The sequence below is a fragment of the Xiphophorus couchianus genome, chromosome 12 (assembly GCF_001444195.1).
Source record: "Xiphophorus couchianus chromosome 12, X_couchianus-1.0, whole genome shotgun sequence".
Lineage (NCBI taxonomy): Eukaryota > Metazoa > Chordata > Actinopteri > Cyprinodontiformes > Poeciliidae > Xiphophorus > Xiphophorus couchianus.
Window position 1 is genome coordinate 17,240,991 of NC_040239.1, and position 27,757 is coordinate 17,268,747.

The 27,757-nt window shown below is 39.0% G+C and overlaps 2 protein-coding genes across 8 annotated transcripts; one reads left to right on the forward strand and one right to left on the reverse strand.

The window, feature by feature from the left end:
* The first annotated feature begins 739 nt into the window (after nt 1-739).
* On the forward strand, nt 740-20,069 carry git2a (G protein-coupled receptor kinase interacting ArfGAP 2a). Of its 7 annotated transcripts, XM_028033591.1 has the most exons (21): nt 741-1,145; nt 5,011-5,144; nt 5,345-5,457; nt 6,832-6,937; nt 7,492-7,578; nt 7,687-7,817; nt 7,919-8,013; nt 9,160-9,205; nt 9,507-9,512; nt 9,594-9,645; nt 9,726-9,798; nt 9,939-10,036; nt 10,140-10,251; nt 11,395-11,513; nt 11,584-11,733; nt 13,416-13,664; nt 14,326-14,412; nt 16,392-16,474; nt 16,598-16,789; nt 17,494-17,557; nt 18,349-20,069. In XM_028033591.1, exons 1-21 carry the CDS (start codon nt 1,094-1,096, stop codon nt 18,559-18,561), a joined length of 2,262 nt encoding a protein of 753 aa, XP_027889392.1. In that variant the 5' UTR covers nt 741-1,093; the 3' UTR covers nt 18,562-20,069. The 7 variants fall into 7 exon arrangements, with proteins under 7 accessions (XP_027889395.1, XP_027889392.1, XP_027889396.1 ...); XM_028033594.1 differs by lacking the exons at nt 17,494-17,557; nt 18,349-20,069 and adding an exon at nt 17,000-17,481 and having other exon boundaries at nt 740-1,145; XM_028033595.1 differs by lacking the exon at nt 14,326-14,412.
* tchp (trichoplein, keratin filament binding) lies at nt 19,843-26,551 on the reverse strand. Its single transcript, XM_028033600.1, has 13 exons — nt 26,470-26,551; nt 25,951-26,136; nt 23,699-23,909; nt 23,561-23,617; nt 23,182-23,250; nt 22,703-22,876; nt 22,293-22,405; nt 22,143-22,209; nt 21,885-22,057; nt 21,397-21,478; nt 21,136-21,321; nt 20,906-21,049; nt 19,843-20,813 (listed from the first exon to the last, which is right to left on the reverse strand). The coding sequence occupies exons 2-13, from the start codon at nt 26,130-26,132 to the stop codon at nt 20,781-20,783; spliced, it is 1,491 nt and encodes a 496-aa protein (XP_027889401.1). The 5' UTR covers nt 26,133-26,136; nt 26,470-26,551; the 3' UTR covers nt 19,843-20,780.
* Nucleotides 26,552-27,757: the final 1,206 nt, after the last annotated feature.

Below are 27,757 nucleotides of genomic sequence, written 5' to 3' on the forward strand. Positions count from 1 at the left end.
TATGGAGAGAAAAGAATGAAAGTCAAATCCCTTTCTTGTGTGCACAAACTTGAAGAATAGAGCTAATTTTTATTCTGATTCTGAACATGACCACCACAGTTGTGGCAATCTACGTGACATTGAGCATTAAAGGTACAGACACTTTAATGTCCCCAGGTTTCACAATAAAAAGTTTTTGTTTTCTTTTCAAAGGGGATGGGGTTGGCAGGAGAAGTAGAAAACCCAGAGTGACTTTCAAGAGCAACCATAAATTATATGCAGCGATCATCTTCATGGATCATTTTTTGTTTTTTGTGATTATAAGTAAGTATGGGCCCATAGTACCATTTGACTGATATATAAATGAATGTCACTTACTTCTTCTTTCTAAAGAGATGCCACGTTATATTAACTTCTTCTTTTAATATATTTGGTGTTAAGTTTAACAATGACTGTCAAAGTAAATAAAGAGTATACTGTACTGGATTGGGACAATTGTGACCCCTGCTGGATCTTTTCACAAGGTTCCTGGATCATTCTCACCTCCTGTGCAGAGGTACGCAAAATCATGTCAACTCTTCCTGAATACTGTCTATCAGGTTGTGTGGCACCAAATATGTTGCGTTGTATTTAGCTCATGTTCTTAGATATAGATCTAGAATGCAATAGACGATAATTAATTCGGTATACACCAAGTTATTACCAGGGGGCGTCACTGCTACAATTGCCTGAGTTTTGCTTCCTGACAGTCCAGACTCAGGGCTTACTGACTCATGTTAGTAGGTCACAGCCGCAGCTGCTCCTTCTGCTGTCTAGCAGAAACTGAAGGGTAAACTCTCAAATGGGCGCAGGCTAGTTACCGAGGCAGGTGGGTGACTAGTCAGCTGTATGGCAGGAGAGAAGCTTATTTTAAATCTTCAGAGCTAATGTTATCATGCACAAACTCTAAGGCTAGCAGCGGCTAGTGAAAGTATTTAGGTCCTTGTTTGTTTTTATTTATTTATTAGCTAAGTCTAGCTAAAGCGGAAGGCGTCTTCCTTCAGTGTAACCAATGGTTATGATAACGGGTTTAATGCTCTGCACCTTTTAGAAAGCATTTCCTGCAGATTTAAGGATGTCTAAACGCCTGCGAAACACTGAGTTGTGCGCCGATTGCTGTGTTCCAGGTAAGATCATTCACACTGAGGGGTTTACTTGCATTTAATATTAGTAATCTGCTGACTTTTGGTTACTAGTCCTTGATCAGATTATACCTGCCGCCCCGCTGTGCTTTCTTCTGCTTAGTAGTTCCTGCCTGCTTTTTACACAGACTAGTGATGTGTGTAATTGTATCATAGCAAATGGCACTGCCAGATTTTCCGATCTAATTTTGAATTTTAGCATATGTTATAAAGTTTTAGTAGTCAGTGCCATGTTTGGTCTTTCAGTCTAATGTGAGCTTCTCGCCTGCTTTCAAATTTATAAGTCACCATGTAAGGTTTCGTGCAATTCCCCAATCTTTGAAGAGCTCTAATTAGGCCCTTTTAAAACTGATTTATAAAATTATTTACTGAAATTAAAAAGGGAACTATAGAACTCTCCCGACCCCAAAACAGACAAAGCAACAAAAGTAACCTAAAAAGGTATGCAAGTATTTTTCATTTTTATAATTGTGTGCAAAGTCTACAGGAGCATTTATGATATTATGAATTTTTGTTCAAATTCATTGAATATATAATAAATGTGTCATCACAGGCTGAAGTTGCAGCACTAAGAGTTAAGCCAGCAACATATATTATCACCATTATTACCAGTGGCAGAAGTGATAATATTTTAACAAATTATAACTTCCCTTTGTTAAACCGTGCAATCTTTAGTTCAGACACAGTGCATCCAGCATTGACACTGCAAAGAAGAGCTTATTTCCCTGCAATAAATCTCATTACAGTGTAATGGGCTGATCAAGGTACACAAAGGTTTAAAAGTCACTGTATAGCAGTTCCTCAGAACTAAGAAAACAGGGAGAGCTTCGACGGGTGCAGTAGATTTGTACTTACTTTGTTCGAAACCAAGTTTGTTGAAGTGCACTAAATGCACCGTGCTCCAAATACACCATGAAAACTAAACTAAAATAAAATACATTTGCTTAAGTGCTTTTGTTTGACACAAAACATGAATACATTACATAAAAACGCTAACTTCACAAACTAATGCAGTTCTAAACATGTACCTCGCTCCGCTGTCCAAGGGCTGCAAAGTTTATGACGGTAAAGTCCGTGTTGTTCTGCCTTGAGCCCAGTGGTGCCCAAAGTTAATCCTGGAGGGCCGGCATCCTGCATGTTTTAGTTTAACGCACCTGGATCCAATGTTGGCTTGTTAGAAAGCCTAAGAAGAACATAGACATGCTGAAAAGGTTGTTACTACCACCAGGGTACTAAGTAGCAGCACTATGGGTGACAACCTACAATCAGCATATATAAACATGGAAGGGGGCATTTACACACTGCTTCAAAATTGCCAAAAGTAAGTATGTTAGTAAAATTATGTATGTCAAGTATGATGTAAGAACTAACTATTTAATCTGAAGGATGGTTGAAAGAACTTTCAGATATGACATAGGGTAAAAATTAGGACGGATGCATTATTTTAAAAGCTGAAAATCATCTGTATATTTTTTTTTGTCCCTTGATCCTTTTCAAAGCCTGTAAAACATTGTAACCTAAGATCACAAAATGTATCTTAGTTTACTTTTGAAGTTGGAATAAATATCAGTTAGCTGACCTGTAACACTAACAGTCTCTTTATTTATCCTTCATTTAGTCTCACGTGGGACACTGTAGAATAAGATATTTTTACCATTAAAAACAACAAATATAGGTAAATATTGAAGGTGGAATTAATCTGTTAAACTCTTTCTTTAAATTTTTATGGTTTAGGGGTACTTGATGACATCAATCTGCAGACAAATTGGCTGATTCAATAAATTCTCCTCTTTTGGAAATTTAAAAACAGTAAAGCTCTACATTTTAGGAATGGTATATTAAACTGAAGAAATACCATTCAATCAAAAAATCTCATTAAGTATTTCTAATCAAGATTTCATTCAATGAGACTCTCAAACCAACCCAGACCAACTGCAGTCCAACATGAGATGAATGGCATCTTTTTGTTGAAGTAAATTATAGGCCTGGGAGAAACTTGGAGTGAGCTTTCACACTCTAATGGGCCTGTGAAAGCGGAACAAATAATGACTGCATTGTGTCTCAGATACTTTTCAAAGCTTCCATTCGGAGGAAAAAGAAGTGACGTGATGTTTTTCAGTAGTCACAGGAAGCAAAACAGGATGCAAAGCGAATTGACTGCTGTTCTTACCGAACAATTCTTTTATTGTTATAATGTGTTTGACTTACTTAAAGAAAATCAAACGCATAGCTTCCCTTTCTTCAAAAATATTAAGCAACTATTTTTTCCTCTTTATTGGTAAATGAGAAAGTTTGCGAAGTATGCAGGACCTCGTCCATCATCTTGTCACTCGGATTAGTTAACCCCGGGGGTTTCTCAGCAGCTGCCCCAGCATATGGCTGGCACCAGTTGTTGAGTGTTAATATTTTTAGAGTTTCAAGATGCGGCATTAAGTTTAGCAGCTCTTGTTGAGAAAAGCATGAAGGAGGCATGTCAGCAAGTCCCAGCAGAGGGTTATTAAATGGAGAAAAAGAGAGACCCAGGAGACAGAATCTGACCGCCAACCCCAGCAGCTGTTGCTCCTGCACCTCAGCTGCTACTTAGACATCTGCAGTCCTCAGTGTCTGCCCTTTCACAAAGCCAGACACTCAGTATGTCTGATAGTTTAGACCTTGTAAGGATCTTATGAGTTTATTTGGTTTTTAACTCCTGTTTGGTGTCAGAAAGTTTCTCTGCAGAATAAAGACAGTAGTGGAGCAAACTGTGTTACATCTCTCTGTTTCTGTTTGTGGCAACATGCATAACTTTCACATGTGGCTCATTTCTATTTCTCATTTCTCTTCTGCTTGAACACAGCAGAGAAAGAGGAAGCTGCTCTGTCAGAAGGTGCTTCCACCTCTAACTGCTAGTCCTCACTTCCTTTTTAGAAACTTTTTACACACTGCACAGCCTCATTTTAACATGCAATTAAAGCCTTAAAACTGTCAGGTTTCTGGTAAAGAAGTGACTTAAATCAATCAATGCACCCGTTTCCTTTCACTCTATCTTTCATAATCATACTTGTATAAATCACACTGAGCAGCCAACTTCTTTAGCAATGACCATTTGTGGTGGGCATTACTATCTGCTAGACATCTGTCAGGTCAACAGACCTCCCAATAATTATGTATGCGTTTACACTTCTAAACATAACAATTCTGTGTGAGCTGTAAGACATTACTTTTTGTGTAGTGACTCTAATCTTAACACAAAATATGAAGTTTGTGTTTGTGGTATGCATCTTGGTGAAAAAAGAAGTACATTGTTCAAAGCCTGTGTATTTTCCTTAATGGCTTTGCACGATGTATCCAATCCTCTCTTCCAGTTTGAAATTAATTGGCATTTATGAGTCTGTGAAGGGTTGCAAAGTCATTTCTAAGTCTTGAGAATGCCAGCAAACCAAAGTCCACGATCTACAACTGGAGAAAATATGCAGCAGTGGTGAATCTTCCCAGTAGAGGCCAGTCAATCAAAATTACTCCAAGTACACATCAAGGATTCAACCAGGAGGTCCCAGAACAACATCTAAAGTAATGTAGACCTCCTCTGCATCATTTACAGAAACAGATTTAGATTTAGAAACAGGAGAGATACCAGGCATAAATGGCCTCCATATGAAAGCTGCAGCGACAAAACCACTGATGGCCAAAAGGAACAAAAAATCCCCAGCTTAAACTTCCTCAAAAAAGATCTTGATAACAAGTGTGATGTTACATTTGACTGAAACCCAACACAGCACTTTAGAATCTAACCATCATACTGACAGTCAAAAATGGTGGCGGTAGTGTGATGGTTTAGGTCTGACTTTGACTTTATCTTCCTGTCTTCCAGAGCCTCGCTGGGCCTCCGTGAACAGGGGAGTGCTGATTTGCGATGAGTGCTGCAGCGTTCATCGAGGTCTCGGCAGGCACAGCTCCCAAGTCCGTCACCTGACGCATTCCACATGGCCTCCAACGCAGCTTCAGGTTAATGACCCTCCACAGAGAGATAATCCTGATTTATGTTCAGCTTTGCTTGCAGTACTGTTCAGCACGCCGTGAAAGTGTCTTCTCTACAGACCAAGCAGACCTGGAATGCCTTGACGTTACACAGCACATATCTTTATAGTTGTAGTTGTCATTGGATGGGACGCATTTTAAACAATTGTCTGTTTTACTCTGTCTAGATGGTGCAGACACTATACAACAACGGTGCAAATTCAATATGGGAGCACTCCCTTCTGGACCCTGCATCTGTGATGAGTGGAAAACGTAAAGCCAGTCCTCAGGACAAACTTCAGTAAGAGCTTTTGTTGTGTTTTTCAGTCTTTATTTGTGGGGCATCTATGCTGCGGGGGCTCAGTTTACCACTTGGCCAATTAGTACCCCTATTTTGTACCCTTATGTTAAACTCCCTACATCCGTTTCATAGCCCTGCACTTACCTGATGTAATATTTAGCTAGATATCATATTTCGAGAGCCATGTATTTACATTCTGCTTGCCAATAATATTTTTGGCCAGTTGGTTGGTCTGCAGTGGCCCCATGATGCTCACCATATGCGATGCTAAAGCTTGCAGAACACGGTGATAAAATTGTAATGATGGGGAAAGAACAAGTGTCAGGAAACTGATTACTGATCAGAGTTGATGTAGATGTAACTATATTCAGCTATGATATTGTGTTCGTATGTTTATCTGATGTCATGCATGACTTATTTAATCTCCATGAGTATGAGTAACGAATATGCATATCTGTGCAGCCGACCAAATGCTCTTTGCTCACACTTAAATGTGGAGATAATGTGGAGAACTAAGCAAATCAAACTTAAAGTGGACATATAATAGTTTCAAACCCTTCATTTTCACATTTAAATCATTCAGTTGTGGCCTATTTAAAGTGGAGCTGCGATGCTTTGGTCTGAATTCCTTGTTATTGTATCCCCACATGCCCATAGTTTACCCCGGTTCTGAGATGCTTTCCATCCCACCCCGGTTGGACACTTTTGTAATTTGATAGCAGAGATACAATTTTAAACTTTTTACTCCCAGATTTATTAAAAGATGTCTCATCCATCCAGCCTTACATGTTAGAGAAAGAAAATGGTACCAAAATATGAATGAATTTGTCTTGTAAACAAGACCTCAACATAGGTAACGAGTTAGCAAACACACAGCTACATACAGCTACTGCTATCAAAACAATGACCAGAATGTCATATCAACACAATAAATTCACGTCTAAAATAAAGTTGCAGTTTCTGTTGTAGGGCTGCACAATATATCATGAATATATCCTCATGACATTACATAATATTTAAAGTTTTTAGATTTTGTTATACATAAGTTTTCCCAATTCAGTATCAGTATAGTTGACGTTAAGAATATTCCGACTGTCTTTTAAGGCAGGTACAAAATAATCAGAACTTTTAAAGGTAATAAATTTCAACGAGGTGAAATGACCTGCACAAACACAGGCGATAACAAAATTCAGTATTCTTGGCAAAAATGAAAAGATCAATATTGAAATGAATAGCAAATGTCCCTGAATTGAAGATGTGGACGTTTTTTTTATTGGTCTCTATGGATGGAATTCATGATGTTAATCATAAAAATATCGATGAGGAAAAAAAGATTGCTGTTTACTCATTCATTTCATGTTTCTGTTTCAAAAGCCCAAACAAATTTGAGTTTATTAGAGCCAAATATCAAATGCTGGCATTTGTCCATCGCATGCCGTGCCGTGACGACGACAGCTCTACAGCAAAGGATTTAAGCAAGGTAAGAGGAAGTAGCTGTGGAACAACGTTGCATTTAAAATATTTTTTAGCAATAATAACAGGTTCATTTCATACAAAACAAATATATTTTTAGTTTATACTTTGCTTTTTAGAGTTAATGAGCTTCTCTTTAGTAAACCATGACTTTTTGTTTCCTTGGCGTATAAATATAACGTGGTACAGGATTAGGTTTCATAACCACAAAGACAAAGGAGCATAGTATTAAAGAAAGGCAGAGTTCTGTTGCACTTCATAAGGATTTCTCTGTATTTGGTTAGAACAAAAATTTTGATAGAAACTTTGACAAAGAAGTCTGAACCATATCTTGCCTCCACCTTCAGTGGGGATGATGGTAAGTGAGGAACTGCAGCAAATCATGGGATCTTTGGGTCTGCAGGTTGCTGAAGCAACAATTTAATTTTTAGGTTTTTGTGGAGATATTTATTACAGGATGCAAGAATAATGTAGTATTTAGATGTTTTTTCATAACATCAATTCATTCTTTAGCTGGTTGTGTTTCTATAACATATGTTTTTTAACTAAATTACTTTTCAGCAACTTCATTCGAGTGTGCGCACAGGAAATCTCGAGACTTGTTTGAGGCTGCTGTCTCTGGGAGCACAAGCAAATTTTTTCCATCCAGTAAGACCTGGTTTTTCATTTTAATGCTTTGATTACATTCTTTTATTTTTATTTTTGTTGTGTTGATTCTTCTCACGGCGTTGCTGATAATTGATGTGTCTCTTCCAGGACAAAGGAAACACTCCTTTGCATGTAGCTGCAAAGGCAGGCCAAGTATCTCAGGTTGAACTGCTGACTGTATATGGGGCTGATCCTGGAGCTCTAGACAGCAATGGCAAAACTCCCATTGACCATGCAAGGTATAGCCTCTTGTTATTAACAGTTTATGTTTTTAGTCTTTCATGACATTTCTGGATCTATACATCTTTAACTATTTGTGTTACTGCTGTGCTTTTTTCAGAGAGGTTGGTCACTATGACCTGGCAGACAGGCTGGTGGAGATTCAGTATGAGCTCACTGATCGACTGGCGTTTTATTTATGTGGCAGAAAACCAGGTAAGCAGTGGCAGAGATGTGTAATAGAGAGTTACTTGAGATTTCTGCTTAATTGGTCTGTGCATGTATTATACAGCACAGGTTGTGATTTTCTTTCCTTTCAGGCTCTGTTCAGACTTGCTGTACTTAATTTCTTGTCTGATTTTGACAAATATTTAAGAAATAAAGCGTAAAAGGAAAAAAGCAAGCACAAGGCAGCTGAGCATGCAGCCAAAAGATGCTAAAGAGTGATAATGTTACGGTTGGAACGCTGAACTAAGGCATCATTGCATAATACAATGTCCATGCTAGACGGTAGTGATAACAAAGTTCAGTTATTAATCAAAGGCAACTCTAGATAAATGGCTTTTTAGCCTTGATTTAAAAAAACTGTGTTTCAGCATTTTTGCTTTTTTCTGTAGGTTTATTCCAGAATAGTGGAGAATAAAAACTGAAAGCTGTCTCAACTACATGCTTTATATTAGTGAGCTGTGCAGTAATTGTACACATCACTTTTATCATATATAATTGGTTTGTTTTATTTTTGAAGGTTTAACTGAACTACACTAGCAGGTTAGATAGAATGAAAGTCAAAATACTAATTCGGGGGCGTGCCGTGGTGGTGTAAGGGTTAGCGCGAGCCGTATTTGGAGGCCTTGAGTCCTTGACGCGGCCGTCGCGGGTTCGACTCCTGGACCTGACGACATTTGCCGCATGTCTTCCCCCCTCTCCTTCCCTGTTTCCTGTCAGCCTACTATCACATAAGGGACACTAGAGCCCACAAAAGACCCCCTGGAGGGGTAAAAAAAAAATATACTTATTCAGCTCAGACATGGAAATAAAGAGTAGCAGATAAATATTGTGGCAAATTATGCAGCAGGATTGCTTGGAGAAATCAATTATCAATTTAACCCAAACTGCAAATTCCACCACAATTAAAAAAGAGAGAAAAACAGCATTATGTCAGTTAATACGGTGTATTTTTACAACAGAAAACAAACAACCATTTATTTCCTTTCTTTAATTACTTATCTGATCAGAAAATTCAACAGACATTCACAAAACAAAACAAAATTCACAAAACATGCAGGGACAGACTCCATCTGAAATTATTGTTAGAAATGGTTATGCCAAATAAACCCACAACTCTCCTCTTGACCCATTTAGATCATAAAAATGGCGAGCACTTCATCGTTCCCCAGATGGCTGACAGGTACGTTCCATTCATCTTAAGGGTCTTGTCTTAGTTTATATTGATGCGTTTCAGTCGGGCACGTTTTCATGTCTGCGTTGCTCACTCTCTCTCCCCACTTTCCACTAACTCAGTTTTTGCTTTGTTTAATCTAGTTTAGAGGACACAGACCCAGTCAAGTTACAGTTTTAGCAAATAATGCAAAAATGTGTGCTCTAATTTCCCTTCAGTCTGAAAATTACTCTGCAGAACAGTGTGCTTTTTAAATTACATTTAAATTATATATTTGAACTTTTTCACTTGCTCTCTTTCGATGGAGCAGAAATGTGTAAGTATAACTTGGTTAAATAGTAAAGATGGGCGAAATTCATCTGCATATAATTGTGAAAGTTACCTTTTCTCTTTGTAGAAGTCCAGATTTAACAGAACTTGCAAAAGCCGCAAAGAGAAAACTGCAGTCAGTGAGTACTTGTCTTACCCTTAGCGGTTTTATTCATTCAGTCTCCTTAAAGCTAAATGTGCTTTTCTTACCTTTATTCAGCTCAGTAATCATTTATTTGAGGAGTTGGCCATGGACGTGTATGATGAAGTGGACAGACGAGAGACAGATGCAGGTAAAGGAGAAATAAGTGTCTTTTAATTAGAAAAGCTGTCTGTGGTTGTATGTCATCAAAGTGTCATTTTTCTTTTTTGACCGGCTTGCAGTAAGGTGCAGCTTTGCTCACCTCTGTCATCTGTATGTCCTTGTTTGCAGTGTGGTTGACAACACAGAACCACAGCACCTTGGTGTCGGAGACAACTCTGGTTCCTTTTCTTCCTGTAAATCCAGAGTATTCATCAACAAGAAACCAGGTGAGGCAGCTTCACAGGTTCTGCTGCAGGTTCTGATGCAGGTTCTGCTTTTTACTGCAGATTTAATATTGGTACAGTTGTTTGACTGGTTATTTTTCTTTAGGGACGACAGAAGCTCGCAAGATTTAATGCACATGAATTTGCTACTCTAGTCATTGATATTTTAAGTGACGCCAAACGCAGACAACAAGGGAATTCTGTCGGCAGTCCGAAAGGTCTGTATCTTCCTCTTACCTTTATCCAGAGTGCTGCTGACATTAATGTACAGAAAACTACAAAAGTACTCACACTGGCCTGAATATCATAACATTTTGTGACATTACAACTATAACTAAGGCTATTTGTAATTTAATTTCACTCTAAATGCTTTTTAAATATGCCTTTTAGGTTTAACTTAAAATGCACAATGTTCTGCAGAGCAGTTCTCTGACTGAAGTGAAACTAGAGCCTACATTTACAGTAATTCCCCGTTAAGAATATTATACTGAAGAGACAGCATCGTGAAAAACATAGCAGACAGGCGAGGGATAGAGTCATGAGCAAGTTTGATAGAGAAGTAGGTTGTAAAACAAAATCCCAAACTTTGGTAATCTCACAGATACCAATACACCAATATACTACCAATACACTGTTCAAGGAGAGCCATCGGAGAAGCACTAGGGGGCCTGTGGTAACTGAGCCGGAGAGATGCCCAACGTATCTGCGATATTAGTTGTACATTTCTTAAACCTGGTCAATGTGGATAAGTGATCACAGAACACATGGCGACCTGGGTGGGGGAGAGATTAAACTTTTTTTTTTTTTGCCTACATGCAAAATGTTATGTTTGGTGAAAAATTTGCACTTCACATCCCTCTGAACACATTCTCCACCATGAAACATAGTGGTAGCAGTATTATGCTGCGCTCCTTCATTCATGATTTCTTTCATCTGTTATACTGACTATTAGTATTTATTACTGAGTTAAAATAAAAAAATGAAATGAATTGCCCATCTATTGCCAGATTTAAAATTTGAGGTTCACAGATGCCTCTTCGTCCAATCTGACTGAACTTGAATTATTCTGTGCAGAAACACTTGCTAAAGGTTTAGCCTCATGATGTGCAAAGCTGGGAGAAACAAACCCGTAGTGACCTGCAGATGTTTTAATTAAGTATTGTGTGAGGGGTGTGATTACCATCAAATATTTACAACTGTCAGCTGCCTTGTTCTGGTAAAACTCCAGAAGCAAATATTGAAGGTTGTGGTTATAGAATTACAAAATGTGGGGAAGTTCAAGGGAATACTGAATACTTTTGTAAGCTGCTGTATCAAACGGACCGACACTAACTACGCGATTTTGATCCCGTTTATTCCAGACAATGTTGAACTCATATTAAAGGGCGTGGCTGTCAGACACAGCAGTGATTATGACAGTGTGGCTTCAGATGAAGATACAGATCAAGAGCTCCCTTCAAGCAAAGGAGACAGAACCAAGGTATTTGACCACTGACTGAGGATACATGCTCCCTGCTGGTGGAGTTGTCTTTAACCAGTTTCCTCAACAGAGCCTGGACTCTGACATTTCTGATGGCCCTGTAACTATGCACGAATACATGGAGGTGAAAAATGCGCTCAGTGCCTCCGAAGCTAAGATCCAGCAGCTCTTGAAAGCCAACGACAATCTGAACGACGAGCTGAGGCTGATGCAGAAAAAGGTATCCCCCGCCCTGCACCAATGAGATCACTAACCCTGGGGGTTGCTGACTGGGAGGGTGGGGGAGTTTGTGGAGACAGAGCAGCTTCTGGAGCACAGTGTGAGCGCTCCCTGGTGTTGGAGGTTGTGAACTGATCAGAGTCAGTGAGATTGAATCAATCAGCCTTCTTTTTGACCAGCATGTTTCAAAATCTTAATAAAAAAACTCATATTTTTTTTCCTTGTTTTTCATTATTATTTTTTTTTTGTTTGGTTGACTTTCAGAAAAAGCAAAGCATCATTTTTTTTTTTCATTTAATAACGGATTATATTTTTATTGTGTTACCAGTTGGAGTGAATGTTATGGCATCTAATGTTACTAACAAGCATGTTGTTAAAAGAGCATGACATAATTTACCCTGGATTTTAACGTTTTATGACACAATAGTGACTAACGAACCATGTATGTTTGTGTGTGTATGTTGCTTTACCACATATGCTGTCTTTATATTTCAAATGTTGGAAATGTTGTTTTTGTTGTGTTTTCTAACTAGATGCATTGAACTGAAAGATACTGGTCAAACAAACTTGGAACCCTGTTGCTCTGGTCTTTAATCTGTGTGATTAAATCACACAGAGAATGAGCTACTGGCATGTTGAGCTACACCTGTCTTCATATGCACAGACAAAAAGTAGATCCCATTTGCTCTCATGTTGCACACGTTTTGTGCAGTTTAGATCCTCAACATTTGTATTTTCTAGAACCTCTTTTTCTAAGACTTGTTAATGGACCCTTTAGGATAAACATAGGCCTCTCAGTAAATTAGAATATTTTGAAAGGTTAATTTATTTTAGTTAATTAGTTCAAAAAGAGAATCACATATCTTAAAGATGAATTGCACACAGACATATTTCAAACTTTGAAATGACATGTACCTGTACTTGGGCTTTATTTTTGTGGATGGTAGCAGTCAGTGTCCACATTTAGATAAAGTACTGTTAATGCAAATCAGTCAATACTTATAACTTGTTTTATTTTGACATGTAATGTGGCCTGGACCTGTTCTTTTTTTCATATCGTAAACATATCAGCTCTGTGAGCGTAAATCGGAGACTTTAGCCTCCTTTCTCCTACCAAATCCTTCCTTCCCTCTTTTTGTCGAATGCAAATTGCTGGATTTATTTTGGGGCCAGGTTTTGCTTTTCTTCTGAGCCTCTTTTTATGGGTCTTCAGTCTGTTCTGTAGCTGTATCTGTGCAACAGTCTCTCGCTTGCTTATAACTTGCTTTGCATTTTGAGGAATATGGCAGGGAATATGGCAGACATGTCTGCCTGAATTTGGTTTTACAGTAGTTGGTAACTGCTGCATGCTGACATTATTTAAACTAAATCTGAAGCTCCAACAATATTTCTAAATTTAGTTTTATGCAATAAAGTAGATTAGTCTTATGAAAATCTAGATTTTTAAAACATTTTGTCATGAAAGCAGCTTCAGATTTGTTTGTGTGTTTGAAATTCTTAATATCGACAAAGATCTGCTAAATTAATGCCACATTAAAGTGTCGCCAAGATCAAATTTAAGTTAAAATGTACAGAAATTGTAGGATAAAATCAGAAAGGGTAAGCTTCAAAGAACTAGCAACAGGGACCAATGCTTGCCTTGCTGAGAGCGCCTCTTAGTGTACTGCTGACCATCTCTTCCAGCTGCAAATTCTGCAAAGCGAGAACACCTCTCTCAGGCGGCAGGTCACAACAAATGTCTATCAGACCCCCAGCGGTACAAACTACCCTGACCCGTCCAGCCCCTCAGCCCTGAAACGCCGGCAGTCTGCGCGGGCCAGTCGGCCCATGTCAATGTATGAGACCGGCTCAGGCCTGAAGCCCTATCTTTCCAAAGGGGAAACTCCTTACCCAGAGGAGGGTCTCCCCAGCCTGCAACCCTTTCCGCCTTATGTAAGTAAGACCTGCTTCCTGCAGCTTCCTCTCCACTGCTCACTTCTGTTGTCTTTTTCCCTCATTTCTTCACCTTGTCTGCAGTCATGTCGCTCTGCCCTTGTGTTTTTATTTGATTTGACTTGCCACAGGGTATTTAGCTGTATCAAAGACTGAGATTCATTGAAAATGTCAATGCCACACATTTGTCTCGTTTCACCGTGTCCAGTTTAGAATTATATCTACGTTGTCTCGGTTTACTGGATTGCTGCTTTATTTGGACAAACTGTATTTGTGGAAGCAAATTGATTAGCTTTGGAATTTTGTACTGTTTTATGTTGATGTGCATTAAAGCTACCGTATAAACACTGTGTTTTGTAATGCATGACACTCCTGCACACACACACGCACACCTCATTTGTTTTGATTTTCAATTTCAACAAGTCATGGTTAAATTTGAGACCATGCAGTTAATACAGGATATTTGGAAATAACTTCACAATTACAATCAATTCCTGATTTAAACCAATATATTTCATGTTCATAGGTTCTTCACCTTTAACTCAGCCATTTTGTCATAACTACCAGTAGATTTATTCTGCCTGGGGAGATGTCCATCTCCATTCATATTTTTTTTACCTCACACTTTTTCATTGAAATATGATTTAACCTCTGTCTTTAGACAGAAAGGGGTGCATTTGTGACCTCTTCATCCCTTCCCTCATTTCCATCCACCCTGTGTTGGTCCAAGGACGACACTTCTCAAACGGTTAAGTACATTTGCGCTCGGCCTGCATCCTTGTGGGACACGGCAGATCCACTTGGAGTCTACTCTCTCTGTCCCTCCTTCATAAGCTTCTTGTGCTCTCCTGCCATTTATCTGCCCTGCTGCATGAGCCGACCTCCCACTGGCTGCTGTCACCAGCATCATCCTCAGCACACCGTTAACCAGTGGGAAGGCAGAGTGTTTTGCTGTGCCTTGCAAAAGCATTCATTCCCCTTGAACTCGCTTCTGTTTGGTCACGTTACAATTTACAGATATTGACAGACTCTAAGGGAAAGCCCAACACAAATTAGTAAAGAAATAATTTGCAAATAAATTTGGAAAAGTGTGCAATGCATCCATATTCAGCTCGTCTTATGTTGGCACCGTTTGTTAAATAGTATTTTTGGGTAAAGCTGTATCTGTTTTGCTCTTCTCAGGCTGGACGGAGGGCTTCAGTAAACATACATTTATTTATTTTTTTTAAAAACAGATTCTCACAGTTTGAAGACTGGGCTTTGACTGAACCATTTTATCAAAGCTCTGACTTGTTTTTTTTCTTCTGGAAGGTGAATCTCTGCTCCAGACATAAGTCAACTCTGACCAGCTTACCTGGCACTGCTGAAGTACTGTATCTGCACAGCATGATTTGGCCGTCACTATGTTTCACCTGTGGGATTAGTGTTTCAAAACACAGAGTGTTTAGCATGTTGGCCAAAAGAAGTCTCTTTTAACAAGACCACCTCCTTCCACCCATTTGCCGTGTCCCTTTTACAGCTTTTAACAAAATTTAAGTTTGTTTTTCTTTTTTCATTTGACAATGTTTTCCCTCTTGTCACTTAAACTGAATTGCTTAGGATTTTTTTTAATGCTAGATATCAATGTTAGAGTAAATATATATATATATATATATATAGTGCAGTATTGTTTAACTAATTTGGCGAAAGAAAAGTACAAGGTGTGAATTCTTTTGTAATCAAGTCAAAACCTGATACCTGATTGTGTCTGCTGAACCTTGAATTGAAAGGTGAATGGAAGCAGCTGCTTTTTTGAACATCATATTCTACACTTTAAACACTAAGGTAAAATGGAAGGAAATTGCACGTTTGTGAAATCTTAATTTGATTTTTTTTTTTTTTTTTTTTACATTTTAGCTTCCTGTTTATCTTCAAAAACATTGTAACTTAGTTTAATTTTGTCCTGTGGATGACAGGTTTTGCAAGAAAAGAGAAAAATAGCTGCCAAATGTTGTGATCCACACAAGTTTATTTGAAAAGATGAGTCAGTGACCAAGGCAGAACAGACATTTATGTCATGTCTGAATGCAAGAAAATTTCCTGAGGTGAGTTATTTGGTCTGCCTTCTGATTCAGATTCAGATCTGGATTTGTTGTGGAAACCTGCGGTTTGTGAAAATGCTACACAGGCTTGCAAGACATGACTGTACTTGTAAGTCTAGGCACTTCTGGAGTCTAAAGTTTAAAAAATCCTTTAAAATCTGCTGCAAGGACAAGCTTTCCTGCAGTAATAGGTTTTGCTAGACAAACATTAATTAGTGTTTTTCTCTGCCATCTCAGCAATTTTATTTTCAGTATGAAATTTTTGTTTTTACTACACGTGAATAACTACCAGGAACTTTTCTGTTAAATAGTTTGACCTTCAACTCAGGAACTCACAAGCTCCAATACACTTATGATCTTTTTAAACTGGGTTATGATGTTGCTAAAGCACAGATATGGCTTCACACTGATTTGAACAAACCTTCTGAACTTTGTAAATATTCTTTTTCCTAATATCTTTTTTCCTTGCCTGTATTGCTGTAGTTTGATGCTCTGGCTTCAAAGCTTTGCTGGCCTGTTTTATTCACCTCAGCTTTTCATTGAACACATTCAGCAAACAGAGGTTTTACATTAAGAATATTTAATTTATTATTGAATAGTATAGTCTGTAGAATGTTGTTTATTTTATTGCAAACTATCTCTCCAGACGTCAAAGCTGGAAAAGCAAAGCAGCGTGCCAGAAAGCGACTATGACAACACATTCAATGACTCAGAGATGGATGATTCTGGGTAAGATGATATGTATCCCAACAAATCAGAAGCTCTGCACCTTTTATGCTTTGTACACTGGAATGATTTGAAAACTTTAGGTGTCGCTCATCTTTTTACTTTCTTTGACTTTTCTCTCTGCAGCTTTGGCAGGAGGGGGAGGCTGAGGAGCAGTGGGTGGCTTGGAGAGGGCAACTCCATCCCTGAGCAGGAGGATTTGCAGACGGAGTTGGACCCCACGCTGCCAAGCACAGAGGACGTCATCCGCAAAACGGAGCAGATCACCAAGAACATTCAGGAGCTCCTGCGAGCTGCTCAGGATAATAAACATGACAGGTCAGGCTGAAGGAGAGCACATGTTATTTTCAGCCTTCTTGTCCTTTCCTCCATTTCAAACCCTCCTCCATTGATCATTTTTCAGTTAGTTTGTTATTTTGATGCCTTTTGTCCACTTTTCCCTGCCAATATTTCCCCTTGTCATTCTGCCTCCACCCGCGCTGTCCTGTTGCGATACTCTTTGGCTTCCCCATCCTTCGCCGTGTGTAGACCATGTGAGCGTGAGGGAGTCCGACGACTCCGTCACAGCCTGGGATGTTTCAGCACTCTGGTGCCATGGGCTGAGAAGGCCTCCTCCCCCCTCCAGCCTCTCAGCCTGCGGCCCCCCGACCCCACCTCCTGGTACTCTGGCCTCTGTCCCTGCCTCCCAGGCACAGTTTTATTTTCCTCTTTCCTCTATTTCCTCTGCTGAGTCTCACCTGCTAATAAGCTCTGCTTTTTCTTTTTTTTTATTTGGATGTGCCTCTACATTGTTAAATTGATTTCTGTAAAAAAAAAAAAAAAGCTACGTGTTTGATTGCTTCTAATATGGCATGTTACTTTGAAACAATTACTTCTGTATCTTGATAGCTTCTAATGGTTAAATATCATTGCAGCTTATTATTTGTTTAGTATCAGTAATATTCTAAGTTTATGTTATTGTTAATTTAAGTTTAACGTGAATGTGACCGTGTTCAACTCATAAAAAGCCTTTTTTGTCACAGCTTTGTCCCCTGCTCAGAAAGAATCCATGTGGCTGTAACAGAAATGGCTGCCCTCTTCCCCAAGGTTTGATAACACTTTTTGCATTTATAGTCAAATATTATTGTATCCATTCATCATCAGCATGAACTTCATCATAGTTCTGGGATTTTAATGATGCATCTGGCTCCTTGTTTTGTGGTTGGAATAATACAGCACAATAACTGGGTGTCTGGGTTTGGATTTATTGTGTATTTTCTCTAAATCACTCTGGGTCCAAACTATACATACAGTTCTTTAATTCTGAATTATTTGTTGCAGTTCATAGCAGTTATGGGTGTGTGATGAACTCCAGAGGTGGATAAGGGGTGTAATATTGCAAGTTCAGCACTAGCTAGGCTTCATCTCGTCAGACCATGAAGCTTTTCTTCAAAAGGTATTCAGTCTGTATGGGCAGCTGCATATTTCAGTCACTTTTGAAGGTGCTGATTTTGGACCAGAGGCCTTTCTTGGTCACTATGTTAATGTTGAGGGTGAATTGAGACAATGAGACCAGTCCTTCAGAATCTCCCAGTTCATAATGGGCTCAAGTCTTGGTGTTTCCTGGGTTGTGTCTGAACATCTTAACCATCCCATCTTAATGGAGCAGTTTGGGTTAATATTTGAAACTTAAACACAGGGTCTGTTCAGCTGCCAGTGATGGTGCTGCATTCACTGCACAACGATTAAAACTTCAAAATAAGATTCATGCCAATGATGAGTGCAAGCTTCTGAACTGTATCTAAGGATGTGTGCGGAGAATTGTCCACCATCTATGTTAGCTTCATCCCTTTGTAACCCACAAACCTGACTGTGGTTCTTTGTGTGTCACCGAGCAGAAGCCACGCTCAGAGACGGTGAGAGGGTCTCTGCGCTTGCTGACCACCAGCGCCTGCCGCTTACAGAACGAGTGCCGGAAAGCCGTGCCTTTGGACGGCAGCTCAGGGCCGGACATGCAGCTTGTCACCCAGCAGGTCATCCAGTGTGCTTATGACATCGCCAAAGCCGCCAAGCAACTTGTTACCATCACAACAAAGGAGAATACTAACTAAACAGGCATGCTCCAAAGCCACCATCTCGGTATTGTTCCTATATTTTCAGTGATTGAAAACCCCCCAAAAACCCTTATTTTTAATGTATTGTGGTATATGCATGTGCTTTTTTTATTATTTAAAAACAATACTGACTATATCTAAAAGCAAGATTGTCAAAGGGAAAGGAAAAAAATGCTGTGTTGTACAATGTATTTAGCTGTTGTAGCACAATTCCTCTTAAGGTAACATTTTCCAAAAAGCACATATGTATTGCTCTATTATAGAGTGATTGTGAAACACCTTTACTCAGCTCAAAGTAGCTAAAAGAAAAACAATGAAGCACATTAGACTGCATGCTGAAATAGGTCAACGATAGCTGTCCAAACCATGTTTGTTTGCTATATTCAGGGTTCCTACACATTGAGAAACTCTGAACAGTCTAAAAATTACCTTATTTCTTTGTCTTTTTTGACTGTATAAATGTAAAAGTCCAACATAAATTTACAACAGGGAAAGGTCTACAGTCAAATCTTTCTCTTTATTTGTCTCAGACACAGTAAAACTCTTTGCTGCTACAGCTAATAATCATGGAAAGAAAGCATTTTCTTACCTGAAAAACTTTATGCTCACAAACAACACCCACTGCTGCTCTGGTGGTTTGCCTGTTGAATGTGTTAATCATTTCTATGTTTGCCATTTCCTGAGCTTTGGGTTGTTTGCCTTTTGGAATCTAAAATTCATATTGTCTCATAATCGTGGATTCAGTTTTTGCTATAAGTAGGCTACATTTAAACCAACAAAGTCTGGAAATAGATATATTTCTTACATTCTTATGTTTTTCATACTTATCTGGAAAATCCTAAAATCAAATACAGATTTTTAAAGATAGTGTAGGAACCCTGTATACAGTATAATGCAGATCATCTCACCACCACTTTCAATATAAATAATTGAGCATTCAATAAACTTTCATCCATTGTTCAGATTGAATGTTTAGACACTTCTTGGTGCTGCGATATAAATGTTTGCTTCAATAATAGGTTATTTACATATTTTGTCAGCTAAATGTATCGCTGTCTGCAGTGAACTGCCTATCTGTGCCCATTTAGTCAGTGAAAGTGAGTTAGACCTGTTCAGGGGCCCAGCTGTTGTCTGCCACCAGCACAAAGAAGATCTTTTAGTATTTAATGTTCCAACAATTTGGTTTCTTTCCACTGACTCCATGATGTCTTGTAGGTGTTTCATTCAGCTTTTGATCACATATGTGTGTTTTGCTCTGTTCTGCTTCTGCTGGTTTAATTTTCAATGTACAACATATGGGCTAAAACTGTAGATGTGTTCTGTATTGCTGAGCAACCCAGTATTTATCTTCCCAAAGTGTTTCTGAGTTCATTTTCATATTGAAATCTCTTCCAAGTAAGTCCCTTCCTGTGCTTGACTGAAGTGCAGGGATGTATGAAATGCAGCATCTCAGCTGGAAATGAAGTAAAAAAATATTTTTTAAATAAACTTTATTTATATGTAAAGCTATTAGCATTTTGGTATTTTTAGCTTCATGTTTTATTACTTCAATAGACAAATGTACCACTTGTTTGACTACATTTCTTTTATTTAAAAAAAAGTCTATAAAACAGAGTACAAAATCCGCCACTCTACTAGAACAACTCAAAGTGCAAAACAACAATCAATCCTTCAAAAACAACAACACATGAACATTATGATGGCACAATACACGAGCCACTCAATATGTTCTCCATCAAAAGGCACTAAGAGAGAGATTTCCATTATTTCAAATACCTACACGCATCTTTAAACAGATTTAGAGTTGAATCTGGAATCGTCCATCCTCTTCTTGGTGACCATTTGGATGGTCCTTAACTTGAGTAAGAAACTAAAAGTCCAAAAAGTGCTGACAAAACATAGGTTTAGTAGGGGATTGTCTGATTAGATGTGAATTCTTTGTTTTACTGTTTTGTGCTGAATTGAAGAATCACAAAGGAGGGTCATTAGAAAAGGAGTTGCACTATAAAGAAACGTAGATTCATCTACAGAGCTTTTGATTTACTTTTAATTTTTCCCCTGTCTATTAAACATCAATGAGGAAAGAGAGATGACACCTTCATTGATCACGCAGCTGATCATGGGCATAAGGTTCTATAAAACATTTAAAACTAACTCCCTACAGGCTCATACTTTACTAGTATGAGTCTGTGCACGAGTTTGGCTATCTATGCTGGCTACGTCCAGGCTGATCGAGGTTTGCTGTAAATCTGAAATGAAGAAGATGAAATTTAACTTCTAGTATCAAATTGGATCTTTCTAAATGTAACACTTAGAAATCAGTCTACTATTTCTTTCTTACCTTTTCTTGGTAACCTTTCTCAGCCATCCTCTGCATCTCAGCCTTAAGGTCTTCCTCTTCAATTTCAATAGCCTTCTTTTCCTCCTCCTCCTTCTGCAGTTTCCTCCACTGCTCCTCCCACTGCTCTTGTTCTTTCTGCTCCACCTACACCGAACACATAAGCCCAACTCAACAAACAGCTTTACAGCAATTCTGTAAAATCCAAAAAATATTGTGCCCTACGCTCCAACCTGAGTGTTCAGCTCCTGCATCCTGGCTGTCCTCCGGTCGTCTTCAGCCTCTTTTTCCAAACGTCTGAGCTTCTCCTCCTGCTCCAGCACCTGGATCAGCTCCTCCCGCTTCTTCAGAGATTCCTCTTGAGCTTTGCGGTTCTTCAGCATTTTGACCTCCAGTTGCTGCTGCCTCCCCACAAGCACCTTACAGAGAAAAAACATGGCAGTAACTTATTATTCTTTATTATTTAAAGTTTTAGTCATTCAAAACAATTTTACCTCACGCATGAGTCGTTCTCTGGCCTTTTTCTCCTTCTCCCATTGGACCTCGCGTTTCTCCCAAACACGCTGAGCTTGTTCTCTGAATATACATGTGAAACATTAGTATACATGTGAAGCGCAGGGAGATTTCTGCAGATTCACATTGTAAAGGACTAGAGCTGTTTGTGTCACACAGATAGCAAGACAAAAAAGTCTGTCTGTTTAACATTGTTGGTTTTAAGCAGCCTGTTGCACTGCTGGTTTCAGCAAACAGAAAAAACAACATTTTAGCTCTTTTATAAGTTCTGCGTTTAAGGTATTTGTGACTAAGGAGAGGAAAATGAACCTACTGGATGTGTGCATGTGCATGTATTTTTAAAATTAATTTTGTGAACCAAATGTAAAACCAAATACAGCAAATATCAATGTAAAACATTTGCAACAAGCAGCAGTTGGCGGTGTTTACAAATCTTCCCCTTTAGTGTTTACAGAATCTGGGCGCTGACCTGTGCAGGACGTCAAAGTCGGCCTCCCTCTGGCGCTCCAGCTCAAGCTGCTCTTCTATCACAAGTTTCATCCAGGCAGCGTCGGCAACCGCCATTTCCCTTCTCGCCGTCTGCAGCCTTTGTTCCTCCTTCTCTTCTTCCAGCAAGGCTGCCAGAATCTTACGGTCGACCTCCTGAGGTTCACAAAGATTTTCCAAGTTAAAACAATGCAAAGTGGAACATGTTTGAATCAGCGAATTCCAGGTAAAGCACATTCACCAGTTCCTCTTGGATTTGTTGGGCTCTCCTCTTCATCTGAGTGCGGTACTGACGAATCAGAAAATGTCTGGTGGAACGACAACCAAATGAGCTCCATAATTCAAATGTATCAGCCATGAAAGGACTTGTGGTTATTTATCTGAATCCTACCCAATTTCATGTTTCTTTTGCATTTCCTCTGTCTTCTTTCTTTCCTCCTCCATCTTCTCCAGCTCCCACTGCTTGACCAGCAGCGCTTCCTGCTCTTTCTTCAGACGAGTGGCCTCAGGGAGACAATATGTACAACTTAGGAAGCAGTCTTTACACTGCAAATGCACCATGAACTTATCCATGTTTCCATGTTTCAGAGGGTGCCTGAAAATGTGAGATCAAACTTTTTCCTCACAAGAAAATACTTTTTAATGAGTAAAATGCTTAATTTCTGTTTAATTTTTATCTTTTCAGAGATAAAGAAGAAATAAGATTTGACATTAATTTGTAAACATCTCTTCAGGCAGAATAGAATATTTAAAGGGATTTTCTATGTTTTTATGATTGCAGATTTTTGCAGTTCCACATACCTCCTCCTCCCTCATTTTCAGTTCTTCCATCTGTTTACGAAGCTCTTCTGCACTCTTCCGATCCTCTTCTCTCTTCCTCTCCTCTGCTTGTCTTATCCTCTCCAGAGCTTCTTTTCGACTCCTCTCATACTCATTTTCAAAGCGCATCTTCTCCTCCTGCTCCTTCACTTCGTTCTGCATGTTTGATGAGACAAGTGTCAAACTTTCTTAATTATATGCCATGTTGAGGAGATCTAACCTGAGTAGATCCCAGACGTGATACTGTGCTCACAGACTGCATAAGTGCTCCTCAATTAAAAATGTATTGTTCCACTAATAATTGATGAGGTAAGCAGAAACGAACCAATTTAATGACTGGTTGCTTTTATGTGGCAGCGCTGGGTTGTAGTAAATAGTTTCTTTAAAGAATATTGATTAACATGAGCATAGTTTAGGATATTTCATCTCACAGATGAAATATCTGTCGGGTATTACCTTACCTGTTTCTTCTCAGATATCTGGCCCTCCCATTGGCTGACAACATGATCTTTATGCAATTCTGACTCAACCTGCAAACACAGCAAAAGAGTGAAGTTGTGAAATGACACTGACCTGTTGAGGACAGGAAAACCAGGGTGTTTTACTGTTTAAAACCCTGGACTCAGGCAGACACAAGTCATGGAATCTGTGCCTCACGAAGGGGATGAAGTTTCAGGATCGAATGGACATCTGAACAAAAAGTGTCTGTTTTCCCCACTCGCCACACACACACACACACAGCGTGGTCATAAGATCTTTGAAGCCATTAATCATGCCACCACCTGTCTGTCTTTGAGGTAATTTTAGTCACTTTTGCATGAATAGTTTAAGCATGCCTACCTCACGCAGGGTATGGTTGTTTTTCTTCCAGTGCGCTTTCAGGAGTTCCTCCGCAACCTGAGAGCACAGAGGGCAAATTGTAACATGATATCATGCTCACTTTTGATGAAAAAATGCTACATTATTAAGAGTATTTACCTTTTTCCTTCTTTCCTCTCTGGCTTTACGAAGTTCTTCAGCTTTGTCCACCCTCTGACTCACCACTTGGATTTCGTCAGGGACTAAAGCTCGCAGTTCTGCCTCCAGTTGGTCCTGCTCCTCTTGAAGCATGGCCCTGAGCCGCCTTCTGCGGTCCTCCAGTCTGACTTTCTTTTCCTCCTTCAGTCTCTCTCTATGGTATGCTGACATACTGGCAACAAGTGAAAAACCCCCCCACAAAATTAAAAATTTTCTCCCATCTGTATCTGCAGATACAGAACTCCGAGTGAGGCAACATTTCACATTAAACTGTGAATTATGTTCAGTGGCTTGCATTAGAATTCATTGTCCTTGAACTTTCCCTCATCTTGTGATGTTCTAAACACAGATTTTATGTGATACGCCTACACATATGAATGCATAATTGTGAGGTGGAAAGAAAATTACATCACGTTATTTCATATAAAAACCTGAAAACTGTGGCTTTCATTTATATTTATCCCTGTTTATCTGTAAAAAAAAAAAATACGTTCAATCAACTGCCTACTCAAGTTATCTAATTAGAGTCGTCTTGTGTGTAATGTGATCTCAGAATAAAGACAAACAGCATCATAAAGACCAGGGAACACAGCAGACTGGTCAGGGAGAAAGTGTGGAAGTGTTTAAAGCAGAGCTGAGATATACAACAACATGAGGGGTCTTGAACATCTCAGGGCGATGCTGAGAATGACCAGAGCTCTGTAAAGCACTGAACCATAAGAATCAGTGGTTTTCAAAACAACTTCATCATACTTCCAGTAACAGTGACCTCACCTGGTGAAGCACAAGACTGCAGGCCAATTAGGCAAACTGGCTGGTGGACAGGTTTTAATTATACACGCATACACACATGCCCACACACATCTCAGTGAGCTGTGTAGCACAAACTACTACACCTTTGTGGAAAATACCATTTTTTGTTTGCAAGCATAGTTTCCAAGTATTACCTCGTCAACACTAACTAAGACTCAATATTATATTTTATTTGCAAATAAACATTGATACGTGTGTGATGTGTGGGAGAAAATGCTGAGAAAATGTGGTACGGTTGTGTTTGTGAGCCAAGAGAGACTTAGGTCCATTGCCAGAATCGACACCGACTTAGAACATGAACCAGTTTGGTGATTCATTTAGGAAATGAACCAGATGGTTCCTCGGACGTCACGTTTTTGTGATCTTTTGTTTTGCACCAAAGCAAGCTGTGAACCAGTGCATGTATGTAATTATAGTTTAGAATCTGAAGCATGTATCATTTTCAAAGCGAGTCTTCTCCTTCTCCTCCTGTGCAAACCTCAATGTCGTACTGCCGTTAGGACACAACACTATTCAATCTTGTATGGAGTAACTGCAAACTTAACATGACATGGCTGTGAGAGAATCATTCACAGAAGATGTCAGTATGGCTATGATAACTCTGGAAGAGCTGCAGAAATTCATGGCTCAAGTGAGAGAATCTGTCGATTGATGTTTCCACAAAATCGGACCTTTATGGAAGAGTGGCAAGAAGAAAACATGCAAGTTAAAGGAATCTGGCCAAAATTCTCTGGCTTGTGCAAAATGTTGTGTGTGGCAGAAAACTAATGCTGCACATCACCCTGAAAACACCACCGCTGAACTGAAACATAGTGGTGGCAGCATCATGCTGCAGGGACAATAACATTAAATTTACAGTCAAAGCTACAATGAGACTGAATAATAAAAGCGCATCCATGTTTTAGAATGGCCCAATCAAAGTCTAGAGCTAAATCCAACTGGAAATATGTGGCAAAACTTGAAAAGTTTTTAAGGATTGATAAACAGCATTCAATCTGACTGAATGTGAACTATTTTGCAAAAAATTGACAAACAGTTCAGCACCAGAAGGGTAAAGCTGGTATAGACACATAACCCAAAGATACTTTGGCTGAAGAACTACACCACACTTTTCAGACTGTGAAAATATCCCAGTATACATTGTAATATTCGAAAGATGACACATTGTGAGAAATCTAAGAGGTGGTTAAAATACTTATTCAAGAAACTTATTAATTGCAAAGCTGCGGATGGTCTTTTCGATGCCTGGTATTGCGTTTCAAATTCAAAAAGCTACTGATAATTTGAACGGTGATGTTTCTTGATTGTCCTGTTGATTTATTCATGAGTTTGTTGGTCTAAGTTTTCGTGGGGCGGTGGGATCGTTGCTGTGCAGGATGCTCCTGCCTCTGACCCTTTACCTTCGCTGGAAGGATTGACGGGAGCTCCACGCCGCCTGCCTCTGGATGTTGATGCTCTGCTCCTTGAAGTACCGAGCGTGCGAAGCCCACTGCTGGCGCCACCGAGCCTCCTGATCCCGCTGCCGGGCCAGCTGGTCGGCCACCCTTCGCAACCGAATGGAACCAGGAACGGAGAAAGCCATCGGTCTGAAACAAAGATAATTATGATTAAAAAAAGAAACCAGAAATTGTCAGGAACTTGGGAAATTACAGGACGATTCAAATCTATGCAAAGTAGAAAGGCTTAATAACACATAACAATAATTAACTATTCATTCACTAGTTTTTTAAATTCAATATGAACATTTATTTCAGCTCCCACCAGAGGACTGCAGTTCAAGCCCGTGTATTGTATTAACACAGACAACTGGACTCAGACATTGTTCCAGAAACACTTTGTTTAATATTAAATTAGCGGAAAGTTGGTTGTATTTAAATTGTCTTATTAGAAGCCTCATATTACATTTCAGTAAAACAAACCTTGACGAAATTCTTCAACGTCTCTCCGCCTTTATGTCATCCAACCGCTCACAAGTTTCCTTAGTTACCAAAACACTTCCTGTACTACGGAGAGAGTGTAGGACCAAATCAGTCCACACTAAGAAAATGCGACACGACTTTCATCGTCCCTGAAATCAGAAGCTGATTTTTAAGCATGTATGGCGCTTATTTAAGAGGGAAACAGATATTAAGATAAAGCAAATATAAAATTACACCAATGTAGGGATCTGAGTTAGAGATGTCGATTTTACAATTTTGATTATCACATAGAACATGTTTTCAATGTCCAATGTCCATGCTTTGAAAAAAGCGTTTTCAAAGCATGATGCTGTCAACACAATGTTTCTGAGTAATGGCGTTAGAACATCTTGCAGATAATTTTGATTTTGGTTTCATTGGATCATCTTCTTTCACATTTTGCAAACTGAACCTCTTTTGCTTTCTTCAACAATCTTTTCATTACAAATTGCTTCTCCTCAATACAACACTCCTACCACCATGCTGCATAGTCGTTGCCATTGATGTTCTATAACACACATTTGAAGTGCTTTACAGAACATCATTATCTTAAGTTTACCTACAGGGTACTGATGCACTCTAGTTAACAATTAAATCATTTTTTAATGCGTCTTGCTGCAATGTGTTTTATTTACGGGTATCAGAAAACAAGGTAGCTGAACGCAAATGCAAACCTCACTTAAATTTTTAAAAACATGTATTAGTTTTCTTCCACTTTACAATTTAGTGCAACTTTGTGTTGACCTTTAACATTAACACTGAAAAAATGCATGGATATTTGAGACTGTGAATTACTTTCATGGTGCCTTTCAAAGTCTTTTTAAAATATTTTTGGAGAGCACTGTAGATCATTTTAAGCCACCCCTACTGAAACTGACAGACACAAGGACCCTGTAGCTTTTTGTGCTATTCTTTCCATCAATTTTCTGGTTGTCTATTGTTGATACTTTTTTTAATTAATCATTTAATTTTGTGATTTTTGTTTTACAGCTAGAGTTAAGCTGTCTTGCGCTATTGGTTTTTATTAGTCTGCAACTAATTAACATAAATGGATTCGACTTGATTTAGATCCTTCAAAAACCCTTGAAACTGTTGACAAAAATTCCTAAAACTTTCCAAGGAACCCCTACTTCTTTAAGGAAACAAGTAAAGTAATGAGGGATGTTTCAACACTTAAACACATAATTGTACATGAAGAAAGGTTTCTTTGCATTGGATGTGTGTCTCAGTTGCCCAGATCTCTTAGTAA

Coding starts and splice junctions, on each gene's coding strand:
- tchp (XM_028033600.1), bottom strand. CDS start 26,132: ATGGCTTTCTCCGTTCCTGGTTCCATTCGGTTGCGAAGGGTGGCCGAC. Junction 23,618..23,698: donor GAGAGGAAAGAAGGAAAAAG/GTAAATACTCTT, acceptor CTGTGCTCTCAG/GTTGCGGAGGAACTCCTGAA. Junction 22,058..22,142: donor AACAAATCCAAGAGGAACTG/GTGAATGTGCTT, acceptor TGTGAACCTCAG/GAGGTCGACCGTAAGATTCT.
- git2a (XM_028033591.1), top strand. CDS start 1,094: ATGTCTAAACGCCTGCGAAACACTGAGTTGTGCGCCGATTGCTGTGTT. Junction 1,146..5,010: donor CGCCGATTGCTGTGTTCCAG/GTAAGATCATTC, acceptor CCTGTCTTCCAG/AGCCTCGCTGGGCCTCCGTG. Junction 10,252..11,394: donor TTCTGTCGGCAGTCCGAAAG/GTCTGTATCTTC, acceptor CGTTTATTCCAG/ACAATGTTGAACTCATATTA.